Raw genomic sequence first — 27,993 nt, forward strand, 5'->3', positions numbered from 1 at the left:
TCAGTTCAGCAAGGCACCTTAGACCTAAGAGGACTTCATGTTGATGGAGAGAACAATAGAAGTGCTTTGTGAAGTCTGCTTTTCTGAAAGCCTCTCCCCCAAGCTGTCACAGACCCCAGGGGCTGCAAGGTGGGCCAAGGTGCTGGGGGTCCAGGGAGCCTAAAGACTATCTGCAGGCTAAGAAAATGAAACAGTTTTCAAATGTGTGTAAGGTTGTTGTAGTGAATAAAAATAGATCACTGGAAAGCGTGGCTGTCCTTCCCACGTTCTGGCCACTGGTAAGACAAGGACAACACATACTTCTGGGAAGTGATGGATGGGAAAAAGCCATCTTCCTGCTTGAAAAGGAGGGAAGCTGTTGGCTGGCCCGCCCCTTGTGCTGTGCTGCTTCTGCAGTGCTCAAGCATTCCCTAGTGGGGAGAAAGTGACTGCATGACATGTGACAGTGAAATCTAGCCCATGTCTGAGGTGTCACTTGATGTGTGAGGAATTGATTAGGTGTTATCTCTTGGCCCAGCCACAGCAGCATCTGATGAGGTTCAATTCATCACACCACTTCCAACTCCCAGCTTCCGATGCCTGCAAACACACAAGTCACCCTGGCTGCTAATGAATTTTAGTCACCAGTGCTTTTCATTTCCATTCGTAGGTGCTGAGTTGCAGGTTCCTTGTGTCACCCAGGAAACAGTGACTATAGCTATGATCTGGAGGAGCCTTTGTCTGGTCCTTGACTGGGATCCACTTTGTTTTGGGAGTACCCAGAATGTTCGAGTCTAATCTTTTTTTGAGACAGGGTGTCACTATACAGTTCAGGCTGGCCTTGAGCTCACTTTGTAGCCCAGGCTGGTCTCAAACTCACAATAATCCTCCTGCCTCAGCCTCCTGAATGCTTGGATGACAGGCATGCACCACCATGCCTGGCTTTCCTTGAGTCTAATCAAAAGGCGCCTTGAACCTCTTCCCCACTGAGGCTCTGAGCTCTTCTAGGATGGGGAAGACATTCCAGAGGAATTAACTTCTCACTCTCTACAAGAATCATTTCTTGTCTAAATTATTAAAATGTACTAAAAACAGGGATTTGTGGTGGAGCTTATTGGTATAGCACTTGCTTAGCATGAATGGAACCCCGAGTTCTATCCTAGCATTGCCAAAAGATTTTTTTAAAGTATGAAATGGAAACACAGCGGTGATGAGCAAGAGTTCTTCAGTGTTATGTGCTGGGTTGCACTACAGCAGTGCTGGTAAACCTATGGCATGCATGACACAGCAGGCATGCAGAGGCTTCTCTGTTGGCACATTTGCCAGGTTGCCCCAGCAGCTGATAACTGATATCCAGGTTTACTTACAGTGCTGGCACTTTGTAATAAATGAGTGGGTTTTGGGTTGCAGTTTGGGCACTTGGTCTCACTGCACTAGACGTTTCCCAACAGAGGGGTGCCCATAGAGGCTGCAGCTTGTGGGTGGTTCTGCAGCTGCACCTGCAAGTTCTTGCATCTGCATTCAGGGCTGGCCTCACCTCCAGCTGTTCTACCAGCTGCAACTCCAGCGTCATAAGCACGTTGAATAGCTCCGTGATGTCCTCACTGCACTCCACTATCTTCTTCTCAATGGCTAGCAGTTCACTTTCTTCTCGAATGGCACTTAGATTCTAGAAACAAAAGCCTATGCTTCAGGGACGGAGAGATAGCCCAGTAGAATAAGTGCTTACCAGGCAAGTGCAAGGTCCTGAGTTTAATCCCTGGAACCACAAAAATAAGAACAAACCAAAAAAGCCTATGCTTCAGGAACCAACAATTAAGTATAATTAGTTAATAATAAGTGGTGATTTGGTTTTGTGGATTAAAAACTTGGAATCTGGGTTTGGACTTGACCAAGTTCAAGTCTCAGCTGTGACATGCTGCTCTGTGAGTTTGTAAAACCTATTTACTCCTTTGGCATTGAATCGAAGATGTTTGAAAATCAGCAGATGCAAGAAGGGTCCTCTGATCTCCCCTTTTCTCTCTGAGAGAAGATGAAACTCCCAAGGGAGAGGTGCCCTTCGTACATTCGCATCACTAGACATGGAGGAGTCAAGGCCAAGAGAAATCTGTACAAATGAATCTTGTAAACTAGTCTGCCTAGTCACTTTTCCATTAACTGCCCCATCCCAACCCCTTTGTCTTGTTTTTATAATTTACTTTTTGTCCAATCTAGTATTGTCATATGCCCCTCAAAGGCATTTTGCTCAATGATGTACCACTCATATGATAGTGGTCTCATAAGATTATAATAGAGCTGAAATGTTTTATCACATAGTGATGCCATGGGTATCTTAGATATACCCTATGACATTCACACAATGACAAAATCACCTAAAGACACATTTTTTAGAACCTATGCCATGTCATTTAGTGATGTGTGACTATACACTGAGCTTATGACCCTGCTTATTTGTATTTTCATTTTTCTTGTTGAATGCTCCCGTGTACATGTAGAAATGACTACATAAAATTTGTGAACTACAAGCCACATATGGTTATAGGCACAGACCTGTAATTCCAACACTCTGACAGACAGAGATCACAAGTTCAAGGCCAGCCTGGGCAATTTGACAACTTAGTGAGACTGTCAAAATATAAAATAAAAAGGGCTGGGGCTGGTGAGATGGCTCAGTGGTCTAAAACACCTACTTGGAACAAGCTTAGCAAAGCACAGGGACTGCGGTTCAATCCCCCAGCACCACATGCCAGCCAGCCCCGCCCCCTGGTGGACTGAGCTGGCCACACACACACACACACACACACACAAATAAATAAATAAAATTTTAAAAAATAAAATAAAAAGGGCTGGGGATACAGTTCAGTGCAAAGGTCCTGAGTTCAATCCTCAGTATTACAATCAATGGATCAATCAATCAATCAAATAAAAACACATATATGAATCAAATTGTGTTTGAGACAGGGTCTTACAAAGTTGCTAAGTTGCCTAGACGGAACTAGAACTTGTGACCCTATCTCAGCCTCTGAACAACTGGAATTACATGTATGTGCTAAAATGTCCAGTTTCCAGGGGCATATCTTATGTGACAGAGACCCAGAGGTACCCTGTCAGCTCAGCACCTAGTTGAGGGTGCTGGGATGAACTTGGGCCCTAGCTTGCCATTGTAGTGTGATCCTTGACAAACAGGACAATGACCCTGGGCCTGAGGTGTTGTCAGAAGGTATACGACTGGCAGTCCCTCCCCACATGGAACAGCTGAGGACACCTAGAGTAGAGGCAGAGGAAAACGTACCAGTAGGTGCTTCTCTTCAAACCTGGCGATCCTCAGTTTGCCCTGCTCCTGGTTTTCCTGGATGGCCTCCTGGACACATTCAGTGAAGGTATCCAGCTCTAGTTTCCGTTTCTCATGCTGTTTTAGGCCATACTCAAAAATATTCAGGCAGATGATAACAAATTTGTCCTTATAGGTAAATGGCTGTTAAGGAAGCTCTGGAGTAGGCCATTGGGGTGGGGTAAAGGACAGTGATAAAGTGTTGGCAACTCCCAGCCTAGAGTGCAGACTGTATGTTGAACTCTGTGCATATAATTTGAACCCCTGCTTCCATAGGGTCCCTTTAACAGATTAAGAAATTGAGGCCCGCAGAGCTAGGATTTGAAGCATAGCATAAGGGTTAGGGCATCTTCAACACGAGCAATTTAGAAGGCCCCACAAGAGACCTAGAGGACCTTAGGCCAAGGAGAGACCGGCCATCACTGGCCGGGGAAATGGCAGTGTATGCTTTTGTCTCCAGTGAGTTATTTAGGAAGGCACATTTGGTGAGGGCCTATCTTGGTGTCAGCGGAGCTCAGGGGACATCACAGGGTCAAAGCAGATGATCCAGGTTCAAGTCCTGGCTCAGCCACTGCTTCTGGATCCACCCTGACCAGTCACTTCTCCATGCTGGGCCTTAATTCCTTATCTGCAATTGAGGGCATGAAAGGCCCGGCCTCATAGTGTCCTTGGGAAAAGTCTTTGGGATCAGGTGGGTACAGCCTACAGGAAGGACCTTGGGTAACTGTGTTGAGATTACCAATTGTGTAATTGTGTTGACTCATCCAGAGTCAAAAGAGCATATATGATAGAGGCACATCTTGGTTACTTGAGGTGGACGGTGACCAGGCTAGGCATGAGCTTGTCCATCTGACCTGGAATTTTGCTCCTCACTGTCCTTCACTGCACCACCCCATTCACTTCAGAATGTTAGCATTTTGAGTGAATTTTTATTCTGTATGAAAGTTGTCTGATTCAATAAAAGGATTACCTGGGTCAAACCCTAGCTAAGAGGAGCCAGGGAAGGTCATGAAGGGAGGGGCTCGCAGACACAGAGTAACTCTATCAAAAGAACAGCTAGCCATGCTGCACAGGGACAGCTGGTGGTTTATACAGTTATACTTGTCTGCCACTATTTCAAAAGCCTGACTCCGCAAAACAGCTGTTCAGTGACTGCTGGCACCATGAATGTGGACCACTAAGTGGCTTTTCTCTTTCCTACCCACATTGAGCTTTTCTTTTGTTCTCTAGATGGATTCTGGGCCATACTATTCTATGTGTGGATCTCAATCTGCAACTCTGTTTTCATATTTTATTACCAAATGAATGATTGCTTTATTAGATATCTGTGTGTATTTTCCTGGATGCTGATACCAGTGACGGGCTCAACAACCCTCATCTGGATCTGGTTGTCTCATCTCAGAGCCTCTCAGAACTAGGAACTCCTCCTATCTACCCGGGTCCTCAGCTTAGAATTTAAGCCTGTATTTTGGTTGTCATGGCCACTGTCTCCATGACAAGTGCTTATCACATCCTCTGGGCTCTGGCCCTCCAGCAAAGAATGCAGGCTCTCAGGTCCACTTGTCAGGGTTCAAATCCTGAGTGTTGTTTTTTCCCTAGCATGAGGATCAAAACTAGGGATGTTCTACCACTGAACTGCGTCCCAAGCACCTTCCCACTTTCTGAGACAGGGTCTTGCTAAATTTTGCCTAGGTGGGCTCCAACTTGTGATCCTCCTGCCTCACCCTCACTCAGTGCTCAGATTATAGGCATGTGTCACTGAGCTGGCTCCAAATCTTGGCTCCAATTTCTAATGCAGTGACCTTAGAGAAGCCACTTTCCCTCTCCAAGTTTAGTTTCCTTAGCAATATAAGGGGCTAATAATAGCACTCATCTAGTAAGGTGTGGAGGAAATTATGAACAATGTATGCAAGTACATAGCAAGAACAAATAAATATGGCTAATGGGAATCCCTTTCTATGGACACACCTTGCTTACTAAGCATGGCAAACCCATGCCGTGCCAACCAGTCCATTGATATGTCCTCTAAAATCTATCTGGCATTGTCCCCACACAACTCAAATGACCTAGCTGGCCCTACCTATTATATACTTCCCAGAGTCTCACATAAGACATGGGGACACTGAGTTCTAGAGTAGAGGAAATGTGCTTAAGGCAGGTGGGTGGTACCAACTAGGCTCATGACAGAAGAGGTAGTTGTGAAGCAGGAAGGATATACTTCGAGGAGCTCGCCCACAATGGGCAGACAGGACAGTTTGTTGCCCTCCATGTCCTCAGCGTACATGCTGTCAAACAGGAAGGAACCATTCAGGTTTTCGACAAATGCCATCTGTTGGTAGGAACATACTGGGTGTAGTGATCCCAAGCTGGCCCTGTGTGTGGACACTGGGCAGGAAGCCCTGTACTGGAAGAGGGAATGCTGTACTTGGGCTGCAGCCTCCTCCCAGGGAGGTGGGTATGCGGATTATTCAGGGGAGTGCATATGTGTAGGTGCAGAGGACGTGGTTGCAGGCTAGTCCTGCAAAATCATGCTTACACTGAGCTAAAGGACTTCAACTGTATCTGTATGCCACAGAAAAATCACCTAAGGGTCTTAAAAACAAGAGCTGTTAAGACAGGCTGTTTTTAGTAGACTTTCCAGAGGCCCTGGGCTGAGATGAGATGGAGCTAATGTTGGGTTCCAGGAGGTAGGGCAGAGCCTGATGGAAAAATGTCAGAAAATGATTTACATAATTTAGAGTCTGGGGATCCCTGTAGATCTCCACTTACCGCAATCAATGCATGTTCATGGGTATTTCTGAGCCAGGCTGGGGTGTGACCCCTCCCCCAGGGGTACCTTGTATTCCTCCAGTTTCATTATCTGAGCCTGTTCCTCCTGTAGTTGGGCCTGCCTCAGGTGCTCCCGGTGCTTCAGCTCATCGATTGTGTACTGGTATTTCATTTCCGCCAGATCTTTCTGAGCAGGGAATAGAAAGCTGGCATCATTATTAGGACATTTAGTCCTTCTGAGCCACAGTGACTTCTGCCATCCTGTGGCTTCTCAAGTATGAGCTGGAGGGTTGGAGGGAGGGTCCCTTTCATGGAGGTTGGGAAAGATGGGTGATCACGAGATGAGAAGATTTGCCTCCTTATGAACATTTCCAGGTATCCTAAGCCCAAGGGAAATCACAGTACTGGGAATTCCTGGAGCTTGGAAGTGTCCAAGTGCCTGCCTTTAGCCTCTGATCAGTGGGAACTGTTCCTGGCCTGTCCTCTGCCCGAGTCCCACAACATTAAGAAGCCTAGGTCTTGGGGCAGCCTGTGGCTGGCTCATGTAAAGCAGTAACTGGGCAGGGAGTTTCAAGTACTTTTGCTTGTAGAACTCTGCTTTTTAGAACCTTTGCTTATTATTTAGCTTAATGATTCTAGGTAGGTGTCTGAATCATGGAAGGGATCTTCGCTTACTGAGCAATGGGATGCACTGCTCATCCTGGATGGACACATCCAAGGACCTTTTGCTTTGGTGCTGCACAGGGTTAGGCTTTCCTGTGTTTTTATAATAGGCAGAACACATCCAAACAGGTCTGTAGCCTATTCTAAGCATTTTAAATTATGCTGATGTGAGTAACTTAAAAGTTTTATATACGTACTGGATGCTAAACAATTGTGCCACTGGAGCTCCTAAAAAATTAAGAGTTTTAGAATTCAAACTCGATCTTTTAGATTGTTGACAGATAGAAGAAAGCCCATAGTCAGCAGAGGGGTATCTTTTTGGCCCAATACTGTCTCTTTAAATCTCCAAGGAAGATTCTGGCAAGCGAAGTACTCCACGCTTGGAAGCAGCTGGACCCCAGCTCCATGGACAGGCTACTAGAGTCTGGGTCAACTTGCCTAACTCTCCTCCCTGCTTCAAATGACCTCCCTGGGATCCCCCCAAATCACTTCAGTGTCCTGAACATGGGTTTTTCTCTCCCAATAATAAAGGTACAAGTTTCATGACAGGAGTGGGCAAGTCAACATCTGTCATCCAAGCAATGTTACTCAGGGGCTTCTCTGTCCTGCCACCAAAGGGTGGGATTCTTTTTTTCTTCTTTCTGTGAAACTTGGGCTCCTGAAGGCTCTGTCTCACAAAGCCAGGGGAAAGAAAGGAACACTTGCCATGTGGTCATCGATACGTCTGAAGTCCAGGTACATGAGATCAGGAAGGTGAGCACAGATGAACATTTTGTAATCCTCTGCCTGGGTAATGGGGTTCCCTGAGAGGCTGAGTGTGCGCAGGCACTTGAACTGCCGCAGGTAGATGATCTGGGGAGAATTGGGGGGAAAGATCCATTTTTTTTGCAGCTACAGAGCTGAAAACAGATATGGCAGCATTTCTCCAGCACTCTTCTGGAGTTTTCAGCCTGGTGAGGGTGCTTTCTAAGTATACAAGTGAGGAGGTGGGGCTTCCAAACCAGACACCAAATTGAGATCTTTAATCAGATCTAAGCTTTCTAAAGACTCAGTCAACCAGGGTTCAATCCCAGCTGTGAACTTTGGAAAGTTACCTAGCATCTAGGAAGCTCAGTTTTCTCATCTGTAATGTGGGTATAAGCATACTGTGTGTGTTACAGGTGATGTAAAAACCAAATGAAATAAGTTCTGGAAAACATTCAGAAGAGTCCCTGATGCCCTGATGGCCAGGTGTCAAACCTGGCCTGGTTTACTTAGCAAGACCCTCCTTCAAATAAAAATTTAAAGGAGTTGGGTCCTAGATTCACTTCCTAATAAAACACACACACACACAAACTGAACTAAGAAACGAGGATAATTATAGTAATTGCAGTGATGATGGTTAGTGGTCATTCAGAATAGCTGTTCCTTTTTGCCCACTTTTGGAAAAGTCCATATCTTTTTTTTTTTTTTTTTTTTCAGAGACAGAGTCTCATTATGTACTCCAGGCTGGCTTTGAACTCACTATGTAGCCCACACTGATGTTGAACTCATGGTAATCCTTCTTTTTCTTCTTCTTCTTCTTTTTTTTTTGAAGAAATGGAGATTGAGTTCAGGCCCTTGTGCTTACCAGACAAGCGCTTATTCTACTGACCCATCTTCCCAGCCCTCATGGTAATCCGAACTTCTGTCTCAGCCTCCCAATTGCTGGGATTACAGTTATGCACCACCATGCCCAGTTAAACCTCTTAAATTAAATGGAACTAACATACAGCTAACTTTGAATTCACTGGTCATAGTGAGTGGACCATTTCCACTATTTGCTGTTCATTCCTCCTATTCTCCCGTTTTAGTAAAATAAGAAAAAGTCAAGCACGTGGTGAATAACTTCATGTGGGCACTGCTTGAGTATCTTGCCACAGTGCTCTGCATGGCATGGGAGGAACTGTATGTGCTTTTCTAAATGCATTTTTCAGTCATTTCTTTCTTATTTAACCAACAAAACTTTCTAAGCACTTAACAGGGTTCAGGTAGGTGGCTGACTTTGGCAATATGAGCCAGGAGCGTGGCCCATGAGTCCTTGCCCCAATAATCTAACAGCAAGAGCTTATATTCTAGAAGTGAGGCAAAATGTTTTTTACAGTAAAATCATTACAGTTCAGGCTAAGTGCTATAAAGAAGGTAAGGATAGGGTAAGTGCTATAAAGAGAGAAAATAACAAAGAGGCCTTTTTCAGATAGGGGGCTCTGAGGTCTTAGAGGGGGGCAGTGATTAACCTGAGACCCAAGGGAGTCAGCCACAGCAGAGCTGGGACAGCATATTCCCAGAGCTGAAACAGTGCAGGCAAAGGCTTGGAGATACAGGGGAACTTGGCAGCTAGCAGGAATTAAACAAAGGCCATGTGGCCGCAGGATTCTGCAGGGGGCGCAGCAAGAAGGGTATGAAATGGCGCTGGATAGTCAGGGTCTTGTGAGTGAAGCCTACAGACTGAGCGCACAGTGTGGATTTTTTCTCTCAAGGACAATGAGGGAGACAGGATGTGGTTTAACTTTTAGGAGATGCCCCAAATGAGAGTCTACTTTTCATCTTTTAGATCGGCAAATAGAAATGTTTGATAACATTGTGTGGTGGAAGTTCAGAAAGAGGAGGCTGTCCCATCATTGCCAACAGGCCTGTGAACAGCTTGCTTTCTTTCTTTCCTTTTTTTTTTTTTTTTTTGGGGGGGGGGAGGCTGCTCAGGTTGCCTTCAGGGTAGGTCTGGTATGGCTTGAGGATGAGGGGATCAAACCACAGCATCCTGAGCCTGACTGCTTTGTTTCAGCAGGCACTTAAACACCTGAGCTAATGGGCAAGCCCCCAAACAGCTTTATTTTAGAAGTGGGCAATTTGACTAAAATCTATCAAAGTTAAAAATGTATATGATCCCTGATCTTAGAAGTCCTCCCTAGGAGTTTATCTTACGGATGGATTAACCCAGGGGCAAGAACATCCCCTGGTTCAAGGACATTCACTGTAGCCTGTGTGTAATGGTACCAGCTTAGAACCAACCTTGGCATCCTCCTCCAGGGAAATGAAAAATATGCCATGTTTGTAGGATTCAGCAGAGAAAGGGGACTGACAATTCAAAAGAGAGGGGACAACTAAAGTCAGGAAGGTACTTGTGCACAGTGTTTAGATACCAGGCACCTGGAGAAAAGCACAGCTTAGAAGTACTTGTGGTTCTGGGAGATGGAAGCAAGGAATAAGGCCAGGAATAAGAAGACTCTTCTTGTGTGCCCTGAGTTGTGCTTCAAAGTCTGTGTTTTTAGAGCAATAAGCAGGTTATAAGCCTTGGGAGTAAATAAATGACAAGAGAGCATGTGCTTAGATGTCAGATAAACAGGGAAGGTAAGAATTAAAAGAAAAATGCTGGTGTTAGAAGCCAACACCTGAGAAGTGTCTGTCATGACACACTGGGCCAAGTCCCATAGAGGGTGGGTGCTGGATTAATTAAAGAAGATTCTGGATCCCTAGAGCCAACAGGACACAGTCAGGCCTTGGGAACATCTGGCCCAGATTCCTCAGCACTCCCTGGCAGCCTGTCCCCATGGGCCTTCTGTCTTACTCTTGCTCTAGGGACTAGCTATATGAGTATCTTGAATAATCATGTAGGGCTACATAGTACCCACTGAATATAGGTTATGGGATGTTTTCTTGCCCATGCCTTGCAAGATGGGAAGATATCCAAGGTCCAGGGGGTGGGATCAGAGCACAACCACCTCCACATTCTTTCATGTCCAGGTCTGGGCCTTTAGAGGAACAGGGCCTCAGCTCCAGTAAACTTCCAAGTCTGAGGGATTAAAAAATCAGAAGGGGTTCATTTACATGCACCCTGGTGTGTAGGATACACCAATCCAGATGGTTCTAAATGTTCATAGAAAGTTTCAAGCAGTACTATTGAGGAATGAGGGTATGGTTCAGTGGCACAGAACTAGTCTCGCATGTAGCAGGCCCTGGTTCAATCCTCAGTAAGGAGGAAAAAAAAGAGAGAAAGAAGGTTTTGACTGTATTTTCAAATTATAACACTTCTATGTAGCCATTATGTATCAGGCCCTGTATGAAGCATCTACACTCTAGTCGATTCAACTGTCACAACAACCCTATGAGGTAAAAACTACTACTAATGCCATGTTACAAATACGCAGATGGAAACACAGAACTCTTAAGTCACCAGGCCCAAGGTCATATAGCTGGTAGGTGGCAGTGCTGAGATTTAAACACAAGCTGACTAAATCTGAGCTCTGATGTCATTAGCCTGCCTTTTGACCCTATGCCTCACCCTGCCAGACTTTCTTTATCCCTGAGAAGGGTACTGGTGGGTTTAAATCCTCTGAATGGCATGGAGGGAAAGCTTTTGAGATTACACCACCTCTGGTGTTTGGATACACCTTCAGCAATTCACTTCAGCCACCAGCCTGGTCATGCTCTAGCCAGGATACTGGGCTGAAGATATATACACAGCCTAAGGTGATTTGGTCTAACCCTTATATTCGAGGGAGATTTCTTACTTTCTCTGTTCTGCTAGATATAAACCAGGAAACCTGTAAGGATTTGACTGCAAGGGGAAGCAACCTTGGGCAGAAAGTGAGGCTGGCAGAACCCAGAAGTGGAAGGAATCAGTGTCCTTGAAGTCCCATTGCCAAGTTGCCCCTATTTGCAGTGTCAATAACCAAGCCACTAAATGTCCTTGTTTATGGCCAGTGCTTGGCTGACCTCTGACTTTAGATGCCACTGTATCAGGTTCTTGTTGACAGCACCCAGCTCCTCACTGGTTTTCTGTGTCACAGAGGTCTCTGACATCAAGAGGTAGGCCCAGAAGCCAGGTGGGGAGGGAGCTAATTCCCCAGGAGCAATGCCAGCTGTTGAAGAACAGGACTTTCAGTCAGTGCCTAGGAGGCCTTGTGTGGTCACTTCTGGGAAGCACTGTGGGTATTTCTGAGGCCCAGCAGGATTCGGCCACCATCACCTGCAGAAGCAACCTCATGTCACCCATATATTAGTTCTTCTTTTCCTCAACCACTCTCTTCAGCTTTCTGAAGTTACCTCCCACACAAACCTCCTGCACCCACATCCTTGTCTTACCTCTGGTTCCACCCAGTTGGAGTTAAGATTTTCTGACACTTGCAGGTCAAGCACCCTTTCTGGAGACGCTGTTGTAGTCACCATTCCTTTGACACCTTCCCCTCCAAGTCCACCCTCATGGTGGTGTGTTTCCTTCCTAAATGTAGACATAGCCTGAACATACCATAGCACAAAGCCATCTGGATTCTAATGTTTCTCTGGATGCCCCTCGCTGCAGGGAGCCCATCTCCCAGGGTAAGCCCAAATCTGGGCACAACCTGGACTTCTCAGGACCCTTAACCCTTCCATGGTGCTAATAAAGTCAGCTCTCCTAGGTAGCCTCTGGCCCTTTACTCACACTATCCTTATCTCCTAAGAACTCTTATTTTGCTAGATGAAAAATTCTCATCATCTCTTAGTGAGTCTGAAGCAAGTTGCCTCTTGTTCCCTGACATTCTTCCAGGAAGGATGTCAACTATGACAGGTCCTCTGCTTATTAAGAACCTGTTTCAGTCCAACCCTGAACCAAGTAATTTATGTTCAGTACCTCACTTGATTCTTGTGAGGGCCTAGACAGGTGGGATATTGACACTCTGTCCATTAGACAGGCAAGAAAACTGAGTCATGGAGGACTAGTACCTTACTCAGATTTCAATCCTCCAGAATGCCAGGTAAAATTCTGAGACTACACTGTCTCTGGGGTTGGACCTTGCTGAACAGACTCAAACAGTGATAGTAACTTGACAAATGACCTGCCCAGGCTGTTCATCTAACTCTCTCTGGCTTTCAGCTGGGGTGTAACCCAGACCATCAGACGAGCTAAGCAACAAAAGAGCCTTGAGATGATGCTGGACAACACCGGGATTGGTGGGCATGCTGGAGAAGCAGACCAGACCAAGGCTGTCTAGTAGTGTCCCTACTTGGTCACTGACACAGGACCCTCATGGCACTGCTGGGGTCTCAGTCCTACCCCACTGCTGTGAGCCCATGCAGCTGAGTGGGGGAAACCTACTTTCCCCAAGATACCCAATATCCACTATTACACAGACACACCCCTGGCACCTGGGATGCCATCCTACCCTCCATGGATCTTGCCTTACTGTTCTTCAGGCCCTTAGCTTCCTGTCACATGTGTCTGGGTGTGGGCTTTCCCCCCCAAGGGATCATAATCTGCACCCACTAAGCACAAGACAAATGCCCCACATTCAACAGATCTTCACCTTAACGAATGTTTGTTAAATGAGCATGAATGAGATGCAGGGAAAGAAAGAGACTCTACTAAAACTGAGGTTGCAAACTGGACTTAAAGGCGGGTTTTAGCATTGTACTTAAACATTAGTAAGCCCCATATGAAATAATCTAGATGTCTATATTTCCAGGCAAAGGGAGAGATCGGGAACATTCACTCTGAAATTTTCATGCAACAGATGCCCACCCTGAACATCACACAAGTCCCAAGACCTAGATACTCACATTCATCATGTTATCAATCTGGTTGTTGCCCAGGGACAGCACCTGCAGCTTGACCAGTGTATCCAGAGAGTCAATCTTAGAGATCCGATTGTTGAACAAACTCAGGTCCTCCAGGTTCACGAGGGTGTCCAGCCCCTCAATAACCTTGATGTTGTTAAAAGACAGATCTGGGAAGGGAAGAGTAGTCTGGAGATATGCTGCCTGGGCCAGGGGAGGGACTGTCCTGAAATAAAATCATCAGGGCTACTATGTATTCTGTGATGTAGCTCCATTTGAGGGGCCAGGATTGACCTGCTGGTTAACAGTTTGTGACTTCTAGAAGCCTGGTGTGGATTCTTTCCAGGAGTCTTACATGACTCCTTCTCCCAACTTCTGCCACTCATCCTCCTGACTGGGGACACCTCAATGCTCTGTCATAGTGCTGAGTGAAAATACTGACTAGTAGGTCTAAAGAAGTAAGCCCTGGGGTCAAGGACAGACAATTATGGGGTACATGGTCATACTAAGTCATTAAGTGGCCCAGACTGGGATCCTTCCACCTCGGCCCCACAGTAGTGTGGTTACAGGAATGGATCACCATGCCCAGCTAACACTTGTAGACATTTTAAGTAGACATAATACCATCTGCTTAGCATTTTATCTGTTTATCAAGTGCTTATATGCACATCCTCTGACAATAGCTCTGACAGGTAATGTAGAATTTCTTTCCCAGATGTATTATAAATGGGAAATACTGTTTAGGAGGGTCTGATAGCCAGCATCTAGTCACTCCCTGATGAATGGGCAAATATTGGGCTCTTATAAAGATGCATGGCTGAGAAACAACTAGGCCCAGTAGCTCCTGCAAGGGTTTGGCCCTGACACCTTCTGTATGGTCAGGGACACTACCTTCAACTCCTACAGAGATGACTCCTAATAGTACAGACATCTCTTAGTTGGATAGCAACATTAATAGGTGCTGGCATACAGTGAGGTATATCTGGGCTGGGGACCTAGGCTGAAGCTTTGGAAGACCTGGCTGTGATATGTTTTCACACCTATAGCATCTGACCCCATTAAGCTGTTCAGCTTCTCTGAGCCTCAGTTGCCTATATCTGTGAAATGGCATCATGATCCTAGCTGCAGGGTTACTATAGTTGATAAGGGCCAGCACACAGCTGAAAGTATCTGACAAATTGGGAGGCGCTCTGATGCTCCTGGTTGTCCTAGTTACTAGGAAGCATGAGCTTTGGGGCTGGTTGTATAGCTTCAGTGAAGCGCCCTGACCTCTCTGAGCTTTGGTTCCTTCATTATAGGTTGCAATTGTAACAAACACCAACATTAATGTTGTTATGAGGCTAAAAGACAGTGTCTAAAGAACTTACAGGTTTATTCTCTTTCCTTATTGGGTGCTCACTGCCCCTCACCTTAAGAGGGGATCCCAAGAAACCAGCAGACGGACACAGTGGTTGGCCTTGGCAGTAAAACCATGGTTCTAGGGTCAGAGCCAGGCTTAGAGTCTGATGTTCTCACTTCCTCTCTGTGACCTAGGTTTGCTCAGCTCTATGATGGGGCTGCTGTGAGGACAAAAAGGCCTGATACATAAAACATGCAGGTCCACACTTAGTGTGTGGTTGAGTGTTCAATGCACATAGCTTCTGCCATGGTCACTGCTGGTTTGGTCTGGACCTCTCTGGGTAATGTTTAGATTACATACCTGTTCACAAAAATTTTCATTGTGCTCTACCAGACTGAGAGGATGGGCAGTTAGAAGCAGAACATTCTGTCCTGATGTCTAAACACATCTTTGTTGTGCTTTGGTCACCATAAGCCTCAGGCATTTAAAAAAAAAAAAAAAAGAAGATTTTCTTTTTCCTCCTGGAAGACAGAGCTTCTGCTGTGCCTGGGCTAATGACAGGCTGGCAGCTAAGTGTCAGGCATAATTTCTGTCTTTTGGGGAGGCGACAACCTTGGCAGGGTGTCACCTTCGATTAGGTGGACACACACAGAGGCCAGGGTCTTACCCAGCCAGACCAGCTGCGTGAGGTTCTCCAGGCCCTCGATCCTCTCAATGATGTTGTTGTCCAGCTGCAGCTTCTGCAGGCTCTCAAACTGCCAGAGGTTGTCTATGCGGAGAATGTCTGCAACAGCCCAGGGGTCAGGCTCAGGTCAGGGGAGCAAGATGGGCTTGTGTTATCTTTTTTTTAATTTTATTTATTTATGTGTGTGTGTGTGTGTGTGTGTGTGTGTGTGTGTGTGTGTGTGTGTGTGTGTGTGTGTGTGTGTGTGTGGCCAGCTCAGCCCACCAGGGGGCGGGGCTGCCTGGCATGTGGTGCTGGGGGATTGAACCGCGGTCCCTCTGCTTTGCTAAGCTTGTAAGTACGTGCTTTAGACCACTGAGCCATCTCACCAGCCCGATGGGCTTGTGTTAGAGAGAGAAAGACCCCACCTGTCCCTTACCCGGTCCTGGAGAATCTGAGTGGGATAAGCAGGTGGATAAGCATGTGGGTGGGGTAAGCACTGACCATCACTGTGTCCCTGTTGCTGGACAGTACCAGTGGGGATCAGTGCTGTCATGCAGAGCCACAGGAGGATCCAAAGGGTTCACTGGCAGGAAGGGTTGGGAGGGGGCGTAGTGGGTGAGGTGGACCTGTCTACAGCAGGAGACTCACTCACATTGCCTCTGGTGTCAGGCTGAATGCTTCCCCGCTCCCTGGAGGCTGGCCCACCTTGGGAAATAGGCCACGAGAAAGGACTGGCCTTTCACAGTGTAAGAAATAGAAGTGAAATATGCAGCTCTCTTGGTAGGAGAGTTAATCAACTAGTTCAATCTTTTGGAAGGTCATTCGGCCACATTTACCGAAATATTGAATGTCTGGGTGCTTTGATCTGTAGTTTTCTTGGAATGTCTCCAAAGACACAGCTAGAAATATCTAGCAGCACATGAAGGGCAGAAAAATGGCTTATCCTCAGCTGTCCACATATAAGGGATGGGATAAACTGGTACACAACAGAGTAGCAGGTTCTGACCATCACAGAAATGATAGGATCCCAACCCCTAAGGCTCATCTATCCCAGATGCACAGCCACCCAAGTCCTTTGCTCATAAGCCAGCCAAGGTTCAGCTTCTTTCATTCACAACAAGGAGAGCACTGAGTAACACACAAGCACAAGTAAATTGACACTGTTTGCATAAAATTCTTTTTTTTTCCTTTTGGCAGAAATGGAGATTGAACTCAGGCCCTTGTGCTTGCCAGGTAAGTGCTTATTCTACTGAGCCATCTACCCAGCCCTGTTTGCATAAAATTCTAATGGCTAACCCTGTGCCCCAGGCTTTTCCAGAAACCACATACTGTTCTATTGTTTATATTCCCACTTTTATGTATTTCTTTTTATAGTGATTTCCAAAACTTAGAAAATTAGAATGCTTAAAGAAGTGGAATAATATAGACGCGAAGGAATTTTTTAAAAGTATCATTAAGAGGGCTGAGGGTGTAGCTCAGTGACAGAAAATTTGCCTAGTAATATGAGAAGCCCTGGTTCCATACTCAGTGCCACCAAAAGACCAAAACGAAACAAAAAACAAGGATCACCAACAAGCACACATTTGGGTTTGTAGTTTCAAGAGTCATTCAGAAAGGCATGTCCCAATTAGTAAGGTTGTGAAAATTTGGGTGAGGGAAAGGTACCATTTCCAATTCTTGGGGCTGGGGATTTGGCTCAATGGTAGAATGCTTGCCTAGCAAGCTGGAAGCCCTGGGTTCAGTCCTCAGTCCTCAAAAAAAAAAAACAACAACAAAAAAAAAAACCTCCTCTAAAAAAACAATTCAACCAAAAAAATACAGTAAAATTAAAAAAGACCAAAAACAAACAAGGCAACCATTCCAATTCTCCCTGTGCCTGAGTTCTCTAACCTAACCTGAGTTCTCTAACCTTGAGATCCTGCTGCCCTTGGTCTGGAGCTGTACTGGTCCTCCCTTCCCCCACGGATCCCCAGGGCTGGGTGGCACTGAAACCTGTTTCCTAGCTCTATGACTGTGCCAGATTTCCCAGACTGATACTTTTCTCTACTCCCATCCCCACTTCTGAGCAAAGCCCAGGCTTGCTGCAGGCTCCCAGACACTTCCCATGCCTAGCTGGATTTTCTAGACACCTGTGGCCCTGATCACTGACTGACAGTACCTTGCCCCTGCTTTGCCCTTGGCTCTGGAAGCTCCCTGCAATCTTCTAACTCCTGCACACCTGGTGCTCTGCCCCACACACCGGCATGCCAGCTGTCTCCAAGGCACCAGCAGTTCACAGGGAAAAGTCAAACAGCACAACAAACCAGGAAGTATTTGGCAGTTAGCTCCAAATGAGTTACTGACATGGCCGCAGTGACACCAAATCTGTTTCTCACCAGCATCTTGGCCCAGCCAATTGTCATTCCCTGGGCCACAGCAGCAGCCATCTCACTAGGTCCCTGCTTTAGCCCTGGCCCTACAGCCAGTGGCATCCTGTAAGAACTCACTTCCCATCCTGAGCTGCTTCTGTTCAGGACCTTCCCAGGCTCCCACCTTACTCACTGTTTCCATAGGCCCCAAGGTAGACACCAGCTGACCACGATGAGCTCTCTGAGCTCCACAGTTGCCTCCACAGCAGGCCTCCTCAGGCTAGCTCTGGCCTGCCTCACTGGTCCTTTACACTGGCTATTAATTCTGCCTCACACTCTTTCCTCAGTGGATCTCCATGTGACATCCTCCTTCATCTCCTCCAAACCTTTGCTTGTCACCCTCTTGGTGGGGGCTCTGGCACCACTGAAAACACTACATCCCACTCTAGTTTCCTCTTTCCCCCTTCATTGCTTCATTTCTCCCCATAGCACATATTACCTTTAACATATAGTATATAGTCCTTCTTTATTTGCCTCTCCTACTTGAATGTCAGCTCCATGAAGACAAACACCTTTGTCTTTTGGGCTCACAGATGAATCCTAATGCCTAGAACAGGACCTGGACTATAATAGGCACTTATTCAGTATTGGCTAAGTGAACCTCAGGTGGAGGAACCAGAAGCAAAAGAAAAGCAGTCAAGGGCTGAAGTCCCATCCTGTGGCAGCTAGATCATCCTTTCTGCTTCTCAGGGCTGAGGTCTGTAGCTCAGGGTCCTCTCTGCTCTCAGAGATCACACTCTAGGGGACCTGTGGCCTGCATGAGGCTGGCCTAGGCTAGGCTCTTCTTGCCACCTGCTGTATCCTCAGGCACAGGGTCCAAGTGAGGCAGGTCTCGAGAACTCCTTTTTGGCTGGATGCCTAACTAACTGAGGACCCAAGACAGAGCAGGAATGTGAGTCCCGCTGTCACTCTGTACGGGCCTCACCTGCACAGTACACAGGGCTATCTGGAATCTTTCTCCCTCAATGACTTTTGGCCTCCCACCATAAGCCAGGTAATATACACATTGCCACGTTTCTCCCGAACAAATGGCTGAGGCAGAAACTACAGGTATCTCCTTTTATAGCTATATTTTCCCCCCAAAATAAGGCCTAACAGGAAAACTAGAGCTTAAAATGCCAGCTCCAGTCACCTTGCCTTACCTGTCATTACAAAGTAGCCACCAAGTGGGAGAATAGGAAGAAATACTCCTCTGCATGATGCTGCCTATCATCATGGTAATAATCAGCACTTATTTTCTGGTTAGCACTTATTTTGGGGGAAATAGGGTAGATGGGAATGCTGAGGTAGTAGAGTTTTGTCTGGCTCTGGCCACATCTTTCCACTGGGGTGTCTGTCATTCCTGCATGCCTGCTGCCTTGGGGCCCTGTGCCCCTTATGCTTCCAGTCCTTTTTGGTTATTCCTCCCTGCAAGCTGTTCCCAGAGTGCCAGCTTCCCCAACCCCTCTTTGAGCTTCAGTATTTGCTATGTGGGGCTTCCAATGTCCTAGACTTTCCAGGGACCCCTGCTCCATGGCAGTATCATGAGATTATGTGATGGAAATAGCATGGTCTTGTGAGAATTCATGTAGAATTGGAGAGGGATAGCTCTCTTTTCTCACTCACAATCAGAAGTGTTGTAGACAAATGCCAGTGACTCTAAGTGTAAAGCTTTAAAAACATCTAGATAGGGCTGGTGAGATGGCTCAGTGGTCTAAAGCACCTACTTAGAACAAGCTTAGCAAAGCACAGGGACCGCAGTTCAATCCCCCAGCACCACATGCCAACCAGCCCCACCCCCTGGTGGGCTGAGCTGGCCACACACACACACACACAAATAAATAAATTTAAAAAAAAATAATAAAAACATCTAGATACTCTTATGCCTCAGAGCCCAAGGTCTCTTATGCTGATGGAAGTCCCTGGACCAGAGTTTGTGCAGAATTCTGGGGCTTGAAGGGGTTGCAGAGAAAGTCAGGGAGTCTGGCTGGTGCTTCCATCCCACCCCAGGCCACCGTCAGCACCCAGGATACATACTCTGGAAGTCCAGCTGCAGAGACAGGACATCTTTGAAGAGGATGCCTTCCTGCTTGGCCAGCTGCCCGGCCTCCTCCTGTGGACCCTGCTCCCCCACTGCCAGCTTGAGCATGTCGTCATCTATCACTCTTGGCTCCACCGAGTCATAGATCCGGTTCATCTTCCCTAGAAAATCACATTCTTCTCTTATAGCCACCCTGTTCTTGGTTTCAGGACAAAGTATGGCTGAAATTACTTCTTAAATGTCATGGACCACTGTGGTGGTCATGGACACCTGAGCAGTGTTCACTCCTCACCTCAGCCTGCTTGGGGTTCATACATTTGCATCAAAGCTAGACTAAGGCTTCCCAGCAACCACTGGGGAGCCATTCCATAGAAGTTCATTGCTTAACCCTACAACTGCAGCAGGTGTCCCACCTTGACCCACATTTACTGGTACATGCTGGGCCTCCTGTGGGTCTCAGCACTCCTGAAATTTGTGGCCTCGTGTCATGCCTCTGTGTTCCCATCTTTATGTATATCATGAAGGTCACCAGTAACTGACCATGCCCTTGGCAGCCCCAGCCAGGTGCACCAGCTTGAAGCCCCCTTCTGAGAGCACCTTAGCCCTATCGGCAGTCATATGTGTGCTGCATCCCCACCACCACAAGTGGCCCCCCAATGTGCAGATGGGCACTGACCCAAGCTGGCCATTCATGGTGTCTAAGCCATAGGAACTTGGGTCCATGAAATGAGAATGCCCATCATAACTGGGGGCTTGGCTGGCAAGCAAACAAAGCCATGAGCTAGCCAGGCATGTGGTTAAGCAAAGAGAGCAAGAAGGAGATGAAGGAGACATGCAGAGAGAAGTAGATCCAGAAGAGAAAGACAAAGATAGGCAGGCAGGCAGGCAGAGACCAAGGATGTCTTCTTTTTGCTGGCCTTTTAGTCCCTAAGATCCCTAACTCTAGGGCTCACCCAAGTTTCTGTGTCCCCTTCTGCAAGTGCTTTTTGATTTCTCATATTAGTTCCTCTTTAATTTAAGCTAATTCTGGTAGGTTTCCATTGCTAAGAGTCCAGAGGGATTCAGGACTGGAGACTAAGTGAGTAATCTGTGGATTCCATCAGTCACACTGTGAGACTGACCCTGGACTGTTATTCCTGACCGGACAGGGTCACAGCCCTGGGAAGCTGGGCATTCCAGCCTCATCTGTCATCACAACTCTATGGATGAGAACATTCAGATAGTTAGATGCTACAGGATGCCATATTCTCAGTCTACTGAGACTTTGCCTCTTTGAGGCCTCTGGAGGTTCAGTCTTCTGTTCTGATTCTACCTGCTTCTTACCTTCCTTGGGCCTCACCTCCCACCTTTGGTCACATGTGTACCCAATATTCAGGGCTCTCTGAATCTTCTGTCCTTTCTACCCTGATGCCAGGCAGATCCTGCCCTTTACCTTTCATACCACTGAGCATTTCCAGAGACTCCTGATGTTGAGCTGACGACACCCACCATAAATGGATGTTGGCCTGGACAGTCTTGCACTTGGCCTTAAAGACTTCCTCTAAGACCATCTTTCTTCCCCAATGCCCAGTTGGATGCAGATTCTACAAATATACATGCTCCATTCCTCAGCTGTCCCTGAACAAATGTCTCAATGCTTTTAACTTTTGGGCATCCTTCTTTTCTGCCCCAAGATGACTATGTCTACCTGTCTCCTCTGTTTCCTCTCCATATGGGCCTTCCATCTTTCAAGACCTGAGACTTTTCTTCCACTCTCTCCATACTAGCTCTATTTTCTTCAGGTGACAGATTCAATTCCCAAAGACAACTTCAGTCCTGACCAACTTCCTACTCTTCTAAAATGATTTTCCCCAAGGTTTCCTATAATTTGCTACCAACTTATCTCTGGGGGAATTTTAATGTTTTATTTGGCAGACATTATCTGCAAAGCATTTTGGGGTTTTACTTTTTTAAAAAAAGGTATTCTACTTTCAGCAATTACTCTGATTTCAAAACTTTGACTTCTCATCCTTCCTACTTCATGCAGCCTTGGTACCTGTGACAGATCAAGTTTTGTGTTCAGTCAAGCCAGGAAAATACCATGCAACTATGGGACTGTTGTCACACACCCCTGTTAAGTATATCAGAGCAGGATTCTGATTCTGACTGTGTCTGACAACTCATTTCACCTGTCTAAACCTTTGCTTTCCCATCTGTAAAATGTTGATGTATTATATTCTTGTAAGATCACATAGTTACTTCACACATGTGTACTGTATACTATGTGCAATGAATAACAGGTAAGTAGCCTTATTTCTGTTCCAGACATGAATCAAACAATCATAAAAATATTTAGTTACAAACCAGGACAAGTTTGTAGGTAAAGAGAACTGTGAAAGCAATATGTTAAAGTGCCTGGCCTGGCCAGAGAAGACAGAACTGAGACCTAAGGCATAAAAAGGAAAGAATGGAAAGGAAACTGCAAGTTGAGGACCCTGACATGGAAGGGCATGGTCCACTTTGGCCTAAGTGATGTAAACTTGGAGATATAGGGATTTTATTATCCTACGATCACTGGGATCCTGTAGGGCTTTAAAAAAAAAAGGCAGTGACATGATCAGATTTCAAATGTTCAAGACCTCATTTTAACTGTAGTACTGATAACTGCAGAAGGGTGAGGCAGGCCAGAGATGACAAAAGGTAGAGATAAGATATAGATTTGAGACACCTCTAGGAACTTAATTTATATGTAGGACTAATCATCCCAGTTTTCAGAGAACAAAACAGAAACTAGTTAGAAAGGTTAATACACTCAAGTTTACACACCTCGTATATGACAGAACTTTTCCTAATCATAGCTCCACCCAGAATACTAGGAGCAAGCATTGTCACAGCTCAAAAGATTGCTCACACAATTCTGGGTCAGGGACAAGGCCAAAACAGTCTTGTTCCATGGAAACTTTATTAGAAATTTATTGCCCCAACTGGATCACTATTGACTTGCCTGATGACAGCATTGTTGGTGAAGAATAGAGGCCAGGGGTAGGTCAGCAGCAGAGAGTTTTAAACACCTATCAGTCAAGCAGCCTCCTCACCAAGAACAGATCTGTATCTCCCTGGGAAACAACCACCTGGTTAATTGGATCTGAAATATAAAGACCTTACTGGCCATAAATTAAAGAGAAAAAAAAATAAACCACTTACTGTATGTGTATTGTGCCCTGGGTGCACATGAACTACTTAATTACATATTAGTCCTGGAAGCTAATGGTTTGGATCTAAAATGTCCCCAAAAGTCTTACATATATGTAAGGTGATTGGATCACGAGTGAGACTGGATCATCATTAGCTGAGTCTGCTGTTAGGATTTGAGGTCTGGTTAGAGAAGGTAGGTCACTTGGGGCTTGACCTGGAAGATTTTTTTTTTTTTCTTGTCCCTAGCTGCTCTCTTCTCTGCCTTCCAACCACTAGGAAGTGAACAGCTTTCTTCCTTCTTGGCCTTTGAAATGGCGTTTTGGTCTTTATCCTCTGAAACTGTAAGCCAAAGTGAACCTCTCTTCTTTAAATTGGGAGTGTGGAATATTTTATTTACAAAACAGGAAAGTAACAAATACAAAGCCATTAAAGAAAGGGTTTCTATTGCCCTTATTTTCCAAATGGGGAAACTGAGACCTCAGGAGACGAGAAACTTGTCCAAACTCATACAGTGACAGAGACAGACACGGAATCTGAGTATTCATATTCCCATCCAAATCACTTTTTACAACACCAAATGACGTAAGGAGAGTTAAGAGATTAAATATGAGAGCTAAATTCTGGAAAGCGTTTTCAGCGGACAGGGGCTCCTATTCTTCTACAAAACGGTTTAGGCAGGAGGCTGTGGGGACAGAACTCTGTAGGAATCTTTTCTGGCCCTCACTTCTAAAGACATGCTCTTTTCGGGCTTTCTCCTACTACAAAGACCGGAAAAGTCCAAGACTGAAGTGTCTCGGCTCTCTAATTACGACAGTAAAGTAGCTGGCAGAGGACAGTTGTGCTCATTTTACATAGAAGGGCCGGGCCGGGGTCCTCAGAGAAAAAGGTCACAGGAAAGAGTTGCTCTCTGCCACTGCAAATCCTCCTGGAGCCTCAACTCCCATATCTCACCTTCTCCAACACTGGAAATGGGGTTGATTCTCGGCAAGCAAACACGTCTCTTTGTTGCTGGGGAACCAAGTGCCGCCACTCGGCTGGTTGCTAAGGGGAAGTCTGGAGATAGATATCCTGGGTGAAAGTTGGCAGATCACATGACCATATCTCAGGGTGGGGAAATACTCCAAACACCAACCAGCCAAAGAGAAAACAAACGTTTCTCCAATCAACACTTTGTACGGGTAGGCAACTTCCTAGATACGCCTTCTTTCTGCTTCTCGTTTGAGCCTTTGACTCATCTTTTGTCCAATAATAATAAAGTATCTCCAGATTGACCATCATTCAGACGAATCAAAATGCACAGCCTCCCTTCTGAGGCGGGCCAGGGGAGGTGCCGCTACGCCTGCCGGGGACTCCAGTGACCTAGCTCGCTCCTAGGTCCAATCGGATGTCGCGAGGTGGGTGGGGCTTCGATAACAGTGGTGTAATGCCCAATCGGAGAAGAGCTTTGTAGTTGTTGCCCAATAGAGACGCAACTAGGGGGCGGGACCAGAGGCCCGGCGCTCGGTGTTCTTGAGGGTGGGGCGCTGGGCAAGTGTCAGTCAGGTCGGGAACCGAGGGGTACAGCAGAGACCACGGCGCAGACAGGCATCCCGGCCGCGGCGGTGAGGTCTGCCCAAGATGGAGTTCCTCCTGGGGAACCCGTTTAGCACGCCTGTGGGGCAGTGTCTCGGTAAGGCCGCTCGTGGGGCTGACGGACGGGTGGGAAACGGGGGCAGGTGACCGAGCTGGTGAGGACAGCGGTCCTCTGCCCCACGCCGGTGCCACCTCACAGACGGACTGAGCACCCTTGTAGTCGAGCCCTGTTGACCCAGAGGCCACCTTATGGGCGAGTTGGGAGCTAGTGCCAGCACACAGGTGGAGCCGGAGTCCTTGTGGGGCCTCTGTGCCATCTCATGGGTGTTGGTGCCAGACCTGTGGGGCGCCCCTGAGGCCCAACTTGGACCTGGAGACGCTCCCAGCCACCCTATCCATCAGGGCCTACTGTTTCCTGTCTCTCCTAGAGGTGGAGCCAACTGCTGGCCTGCTTACCTCTGGCCTATTGGGAGATGCCACTGCGTGCATCCTTATCCAGCCCACAAGTCTTCTGGCGATGCCACCCAGACCTAGTTCTTCCAGACACTTTTTGGGATGTCACATCCTTCCATAGTTCTCTTTCCTCTTTGGTGCTAGCAGCCTTCGGACTGGGCGTCCTACCAGAAAATGCCCCCTGCTTTGAGACTTGTTAATTTGAGTTGAAACTCAGCTAGGCTGTAGGAGGGACTGGGATGGGGGTGGGGTTTTGGAAGGGTGATCATCTTGGAGGTGGGGTAGCAGTTCTGTAGTGCTTCCTTGGACAGAAGAGAGGCTGAACAATGATAAGCACACCTACTGGGATTCAGGAAATCTGGACACCAGTAGTTTACCAGTGACTCTCCCCTAGGACTTTGTGCCCCTTCTAGTTCGAAGTTCTGTTTGTTACAAGAGGTATTTGAAGGTGAGATGTATTAGGCCCCTTCAACTTTCATAGTTTTAATATACTTTGTGGTAGTTTCTCTTTGCACATTAACTGTTGTTACTCCTGCTATATTAAATTTGCTGAAGCGTAACTCCTTTACTGGCAGTATCCAGAATGTAGAAACCCCTATAGGACCTGTCAGTCCTACAGAAGGACTCTGGGTACCCAGAAAAGGGCACCAGAGTTGAGTGGCATCTTGGTAAGAAAAGTTCAAAGCATAGGTGAAGGAATACCAAAGTTCCCTCTGTGTGGAGTTTCCTTATTAAAAAAAGCAACTCACAGGCTGGGAATATAATTCAGAGTGGTAGAGTGCCCGCTTACCAGCTTCTGGGTTCTATCCCCAGTCCTGTCAATAATGATAGTGGTGATGCTGCTGCTTAGCCTTTACCAGTCTCTGAGTTCAATCCCCAGCACTACAAATGATGATGAAGATAATGATGGTAATGCAACTTGCAAATAATGATAAAGGCAACTTGCCTTTTCACAATATTCAGGACTTTATGTCAAATGATCAGTCAAGAATGTTGATTAGGGGCCAGAGATATAGCCTATTGGCTTAAGCACTAGCCTGGCAAGTGTAAAGTCCTGAGTTTGATCCCCAGTACCTGTTGGGGGGTCTGTTGGTTGGTTTCTTTTAATATTGGACTCTTCCTGGTTGATTGAAGGATTTGTCTTTTATGAAGAGGGGCCATTAGTGTCCTCATGAGCCTAGTGGTTTAGGCAGTAGTGACTTACTTACTTTCTTTCTTTCTTTCTTTGTCTTTTTCAGACAGAGTTTTGCTATGCAGTTAGGCTGGCTTTGAACTTAATTTGTAGCCCAGGCTGGCCTTGAACTTACTGCTATCCTGCCTCCACCTCCCAAGTACTGGGATTCAGGCATTAATGATTTATTTTCCTCTTGCTTGTAAATTTCCATATTAATTTTCAGCCTTTAGTGGGAGCTGTAAAGTGGTTGAGGCCTCTAACTGGAATTGTTGGCTAACTGGAATTTGAGAAATCTCTTTCCTTCCTGATATAGTGGTTTTTTTAAAAAGGGATCATGAACACTGGACCCTGAATGAGTCTTTTCCCACCTTTACAACATCTAGTCTCCTGTTGTCCCCTCAAGTATTTCTCTGAAAGAGACTGTCCCCTTCTTTCTCATTTCTCTTAATACTTTCCTCAAGTGCTTTCATTGCAACCTTATTACCAAAGCATATGTCTCAGTTGGATGTTGAAAAACAGCCAACTAATAGACCCAATAGAATTGGGGGGGGGCGTTTTTGGAGCCGGGGAATGAGTGCTTCCCTGGCAAGCACAAGGGCCTGAGTTCAATCCCCAGTTCCACAGGAAAAAAAAATTGGGGGGGATTTTAAAAAACTTATTTCCCCCTCATTATAGGAAGCTCTACACCCAAAGTGGACAGGAAGAGTAGCCTGTAGACGAAGGATAGAAGTTAAGGAAGATTTTTTGTTTTTACAATGTTAGAGATTGAACCTGAAACTATGTGCATGCTAGGTAAGCACTCTGTCACCGAGCTGCATTCCTAGACTAAGGGGAATTTCAAAATATATGAGATGTAGGGATAATGTAGCAATTGGGAAGAATATGACACTTTTGTTAGACCAGAGTTAAATTTTGACTGCCCATTTCTTGGCTGTGTGAGCCCAGATCCCAGAAATTGTATAGCACTTTTAAGCCATAGTTTATCTAGAAGGAGGGAGAAATGAAGGGAGGGAAGGAAAAGAGAAATTGGCTTTCATATTCATGGATAGCGTCACTCAAGTAAGACAGTGTCTAGAACATTTTGCCATTTAACATTGTATCTAGATGATAGTAGATCAGTAAATTGTAGTTGTCTCTTTTACAACAGAATAATCAATTTAGAGTTGAATTTTCTGTCAGGGTATGATATAGTTGGTCAGTTTGTGACCTCTGAAAGAAAATAACCTTCCAGTGTTCACCATCACCTATAAAAGAAATCTAACCATAGAGCTGATGGATTCCTGTTGCCATTAGGGGATAGACAAGGCTTCAGTTATATAGTTTGGGTAAGGTAAATGGTTACTGGGAAGAATGAGTTTCTAATGTATATTCTATACTGTTGTGACCAGGTATAAAAGTGATTTTTGTAATATTTAATATTATTAGCATTTTTTAAGTATATACAGGGAAGCTGAGTGTGGTGGTGCACACCTGTAATCCTGGTACTTGAAGCTGAAGCAGAAGGATTGTGGCCATCCTAGGCTACATAGTGAGTTCAAAGCCTGAAATACAGCCTGAACTATATAGCGAAAACTTGTCTCAAAAAAATAACATGGCTGGGTAGGGTGGCACATGCCTGTAATCCAAGCACTCAGGAGGCTAAGGTAGGATAATCACTGTGAGTTCAAGCCAGCTTGAACTGCGCAGCAAAACCTGTCTCAGAAAGAAAAAACAACAACAGCAAAAAGTATATGCTAGGAAATGGATAGGATGGAGGGGAATACAGAAATAAAGTAACAGCAAAGCTAGTGATTAGATCTGGACATGGTGGCACGTGCCTATAATCTCAGAATTTGGGAGGAAGCAGGAGGATTGCTGCAAGTTCAAGGCCAGACTGGTCTACATAGTGAGTTCAA

At 46.0% G+C, this 27,993-nt stretch overlaps 2 protein-coding genes across 11 annotated transcripts in view; one reads left to right on the forward strand and one right to left on the reverse strand.

The window, feature by feature from the left end:
* Drc3 (dynein regulatory complex subunit 3) overlaps window positions 1-24,068 on the reverse strand; it is a 35,560-nt gene extending 11,492 nt beyond the window's left edge. For 3 of the 5 annotated variants that reach the window (XM_023700161.1, XM_023700164.1, XM_023700159.1), the window contains exons 1-10: window positions 23,851-24,068; window positions 22,709-22,820; window positions 19,722-19,886; window positions 15,298-15,414; window positions 13,295-13,461; window positions 7,448-7,594; window positions 6,147-6,266; window positions 5,527-5,639; window positions 3,272-3,446; window positions 1,517-1,648 (exon numbers count right to left, since the gene is read on the reverse strand). In XM_023700161.1, the coding sequence (XP_023555929.1) occupies window positions 1,517-1,648; window positions 3,272-3,446; window positions 5,527-5,639; window positions 6,147-6,266; window positions 7,448-7,594; window positions 13,295-13,461; window positions 15,298-15,414; window positions 19,722-19,886; window positions 22,709-22,721 (1,149 nt within the window). In that variant the 5' untranslated portion in view covers window positions 22,722-22,820; window positions 23,851-24,068. The remainder of the gene's footprint in view (window positions 1-1,516; window positions 1,649-3,271; window positions 3,447-5,526; window positions 5,640-6,146; window positions 6,267-7,447; window positions 7,595-13,294; window positions 13,462-15,297; window positions 15,415-19,721; window positions 19,887-22,708; window positions 22,821-23,850) is intronic. The other 2 variants (XM_023700162.1, XM_023700163.1) reach the window with 2 other exon arrangements.
* Window positions 24,069-24,413: 345 nt separating this feature from the next.
* Window positions 24,414-27,993, forward strand: part of Tom1l2 (target of myb1 like 2 membrane trafficking protein) — a 136,739-nt gene continuing 133,159 nt past the window's right edge. For 5 of the 6 annotated variants that reach the window (XR_002817883.1, XM_023700218.1, XM_023700219.1 and 2 more), the window contains exon 1: window positions 24,414-24,568. Coding sequence is in view for 4 of the 6 variants with exons in the window: in XM_023700218.1 (XP_023555986.1) it covers window positions 24,517-24,568 (52 nt within the window). In the remaining 2 variants the exon portion in view is untranslated. The remainder of the gene's footprint in view (window positions 24,569-27,993) is intronic. The other variant, XM_023700220.1, reaches the window with a different exon arrangement.

Source organism: Octodon degus, unplaced genomic scaffold, assembly GCF_000260255.1.
Source record: "Octodon degus isolate 3935 unplaced genomic scaffold, OctDeg1.0 scaffold00122, whole genome shotgun sequence".
NCBI classification, from domain to species: domain Eukaryota; kingdom Metazoa; phylum Chordata; class Mammalia; order Rodentia; family Octodontidae; genus Octodon; species Octodon degus.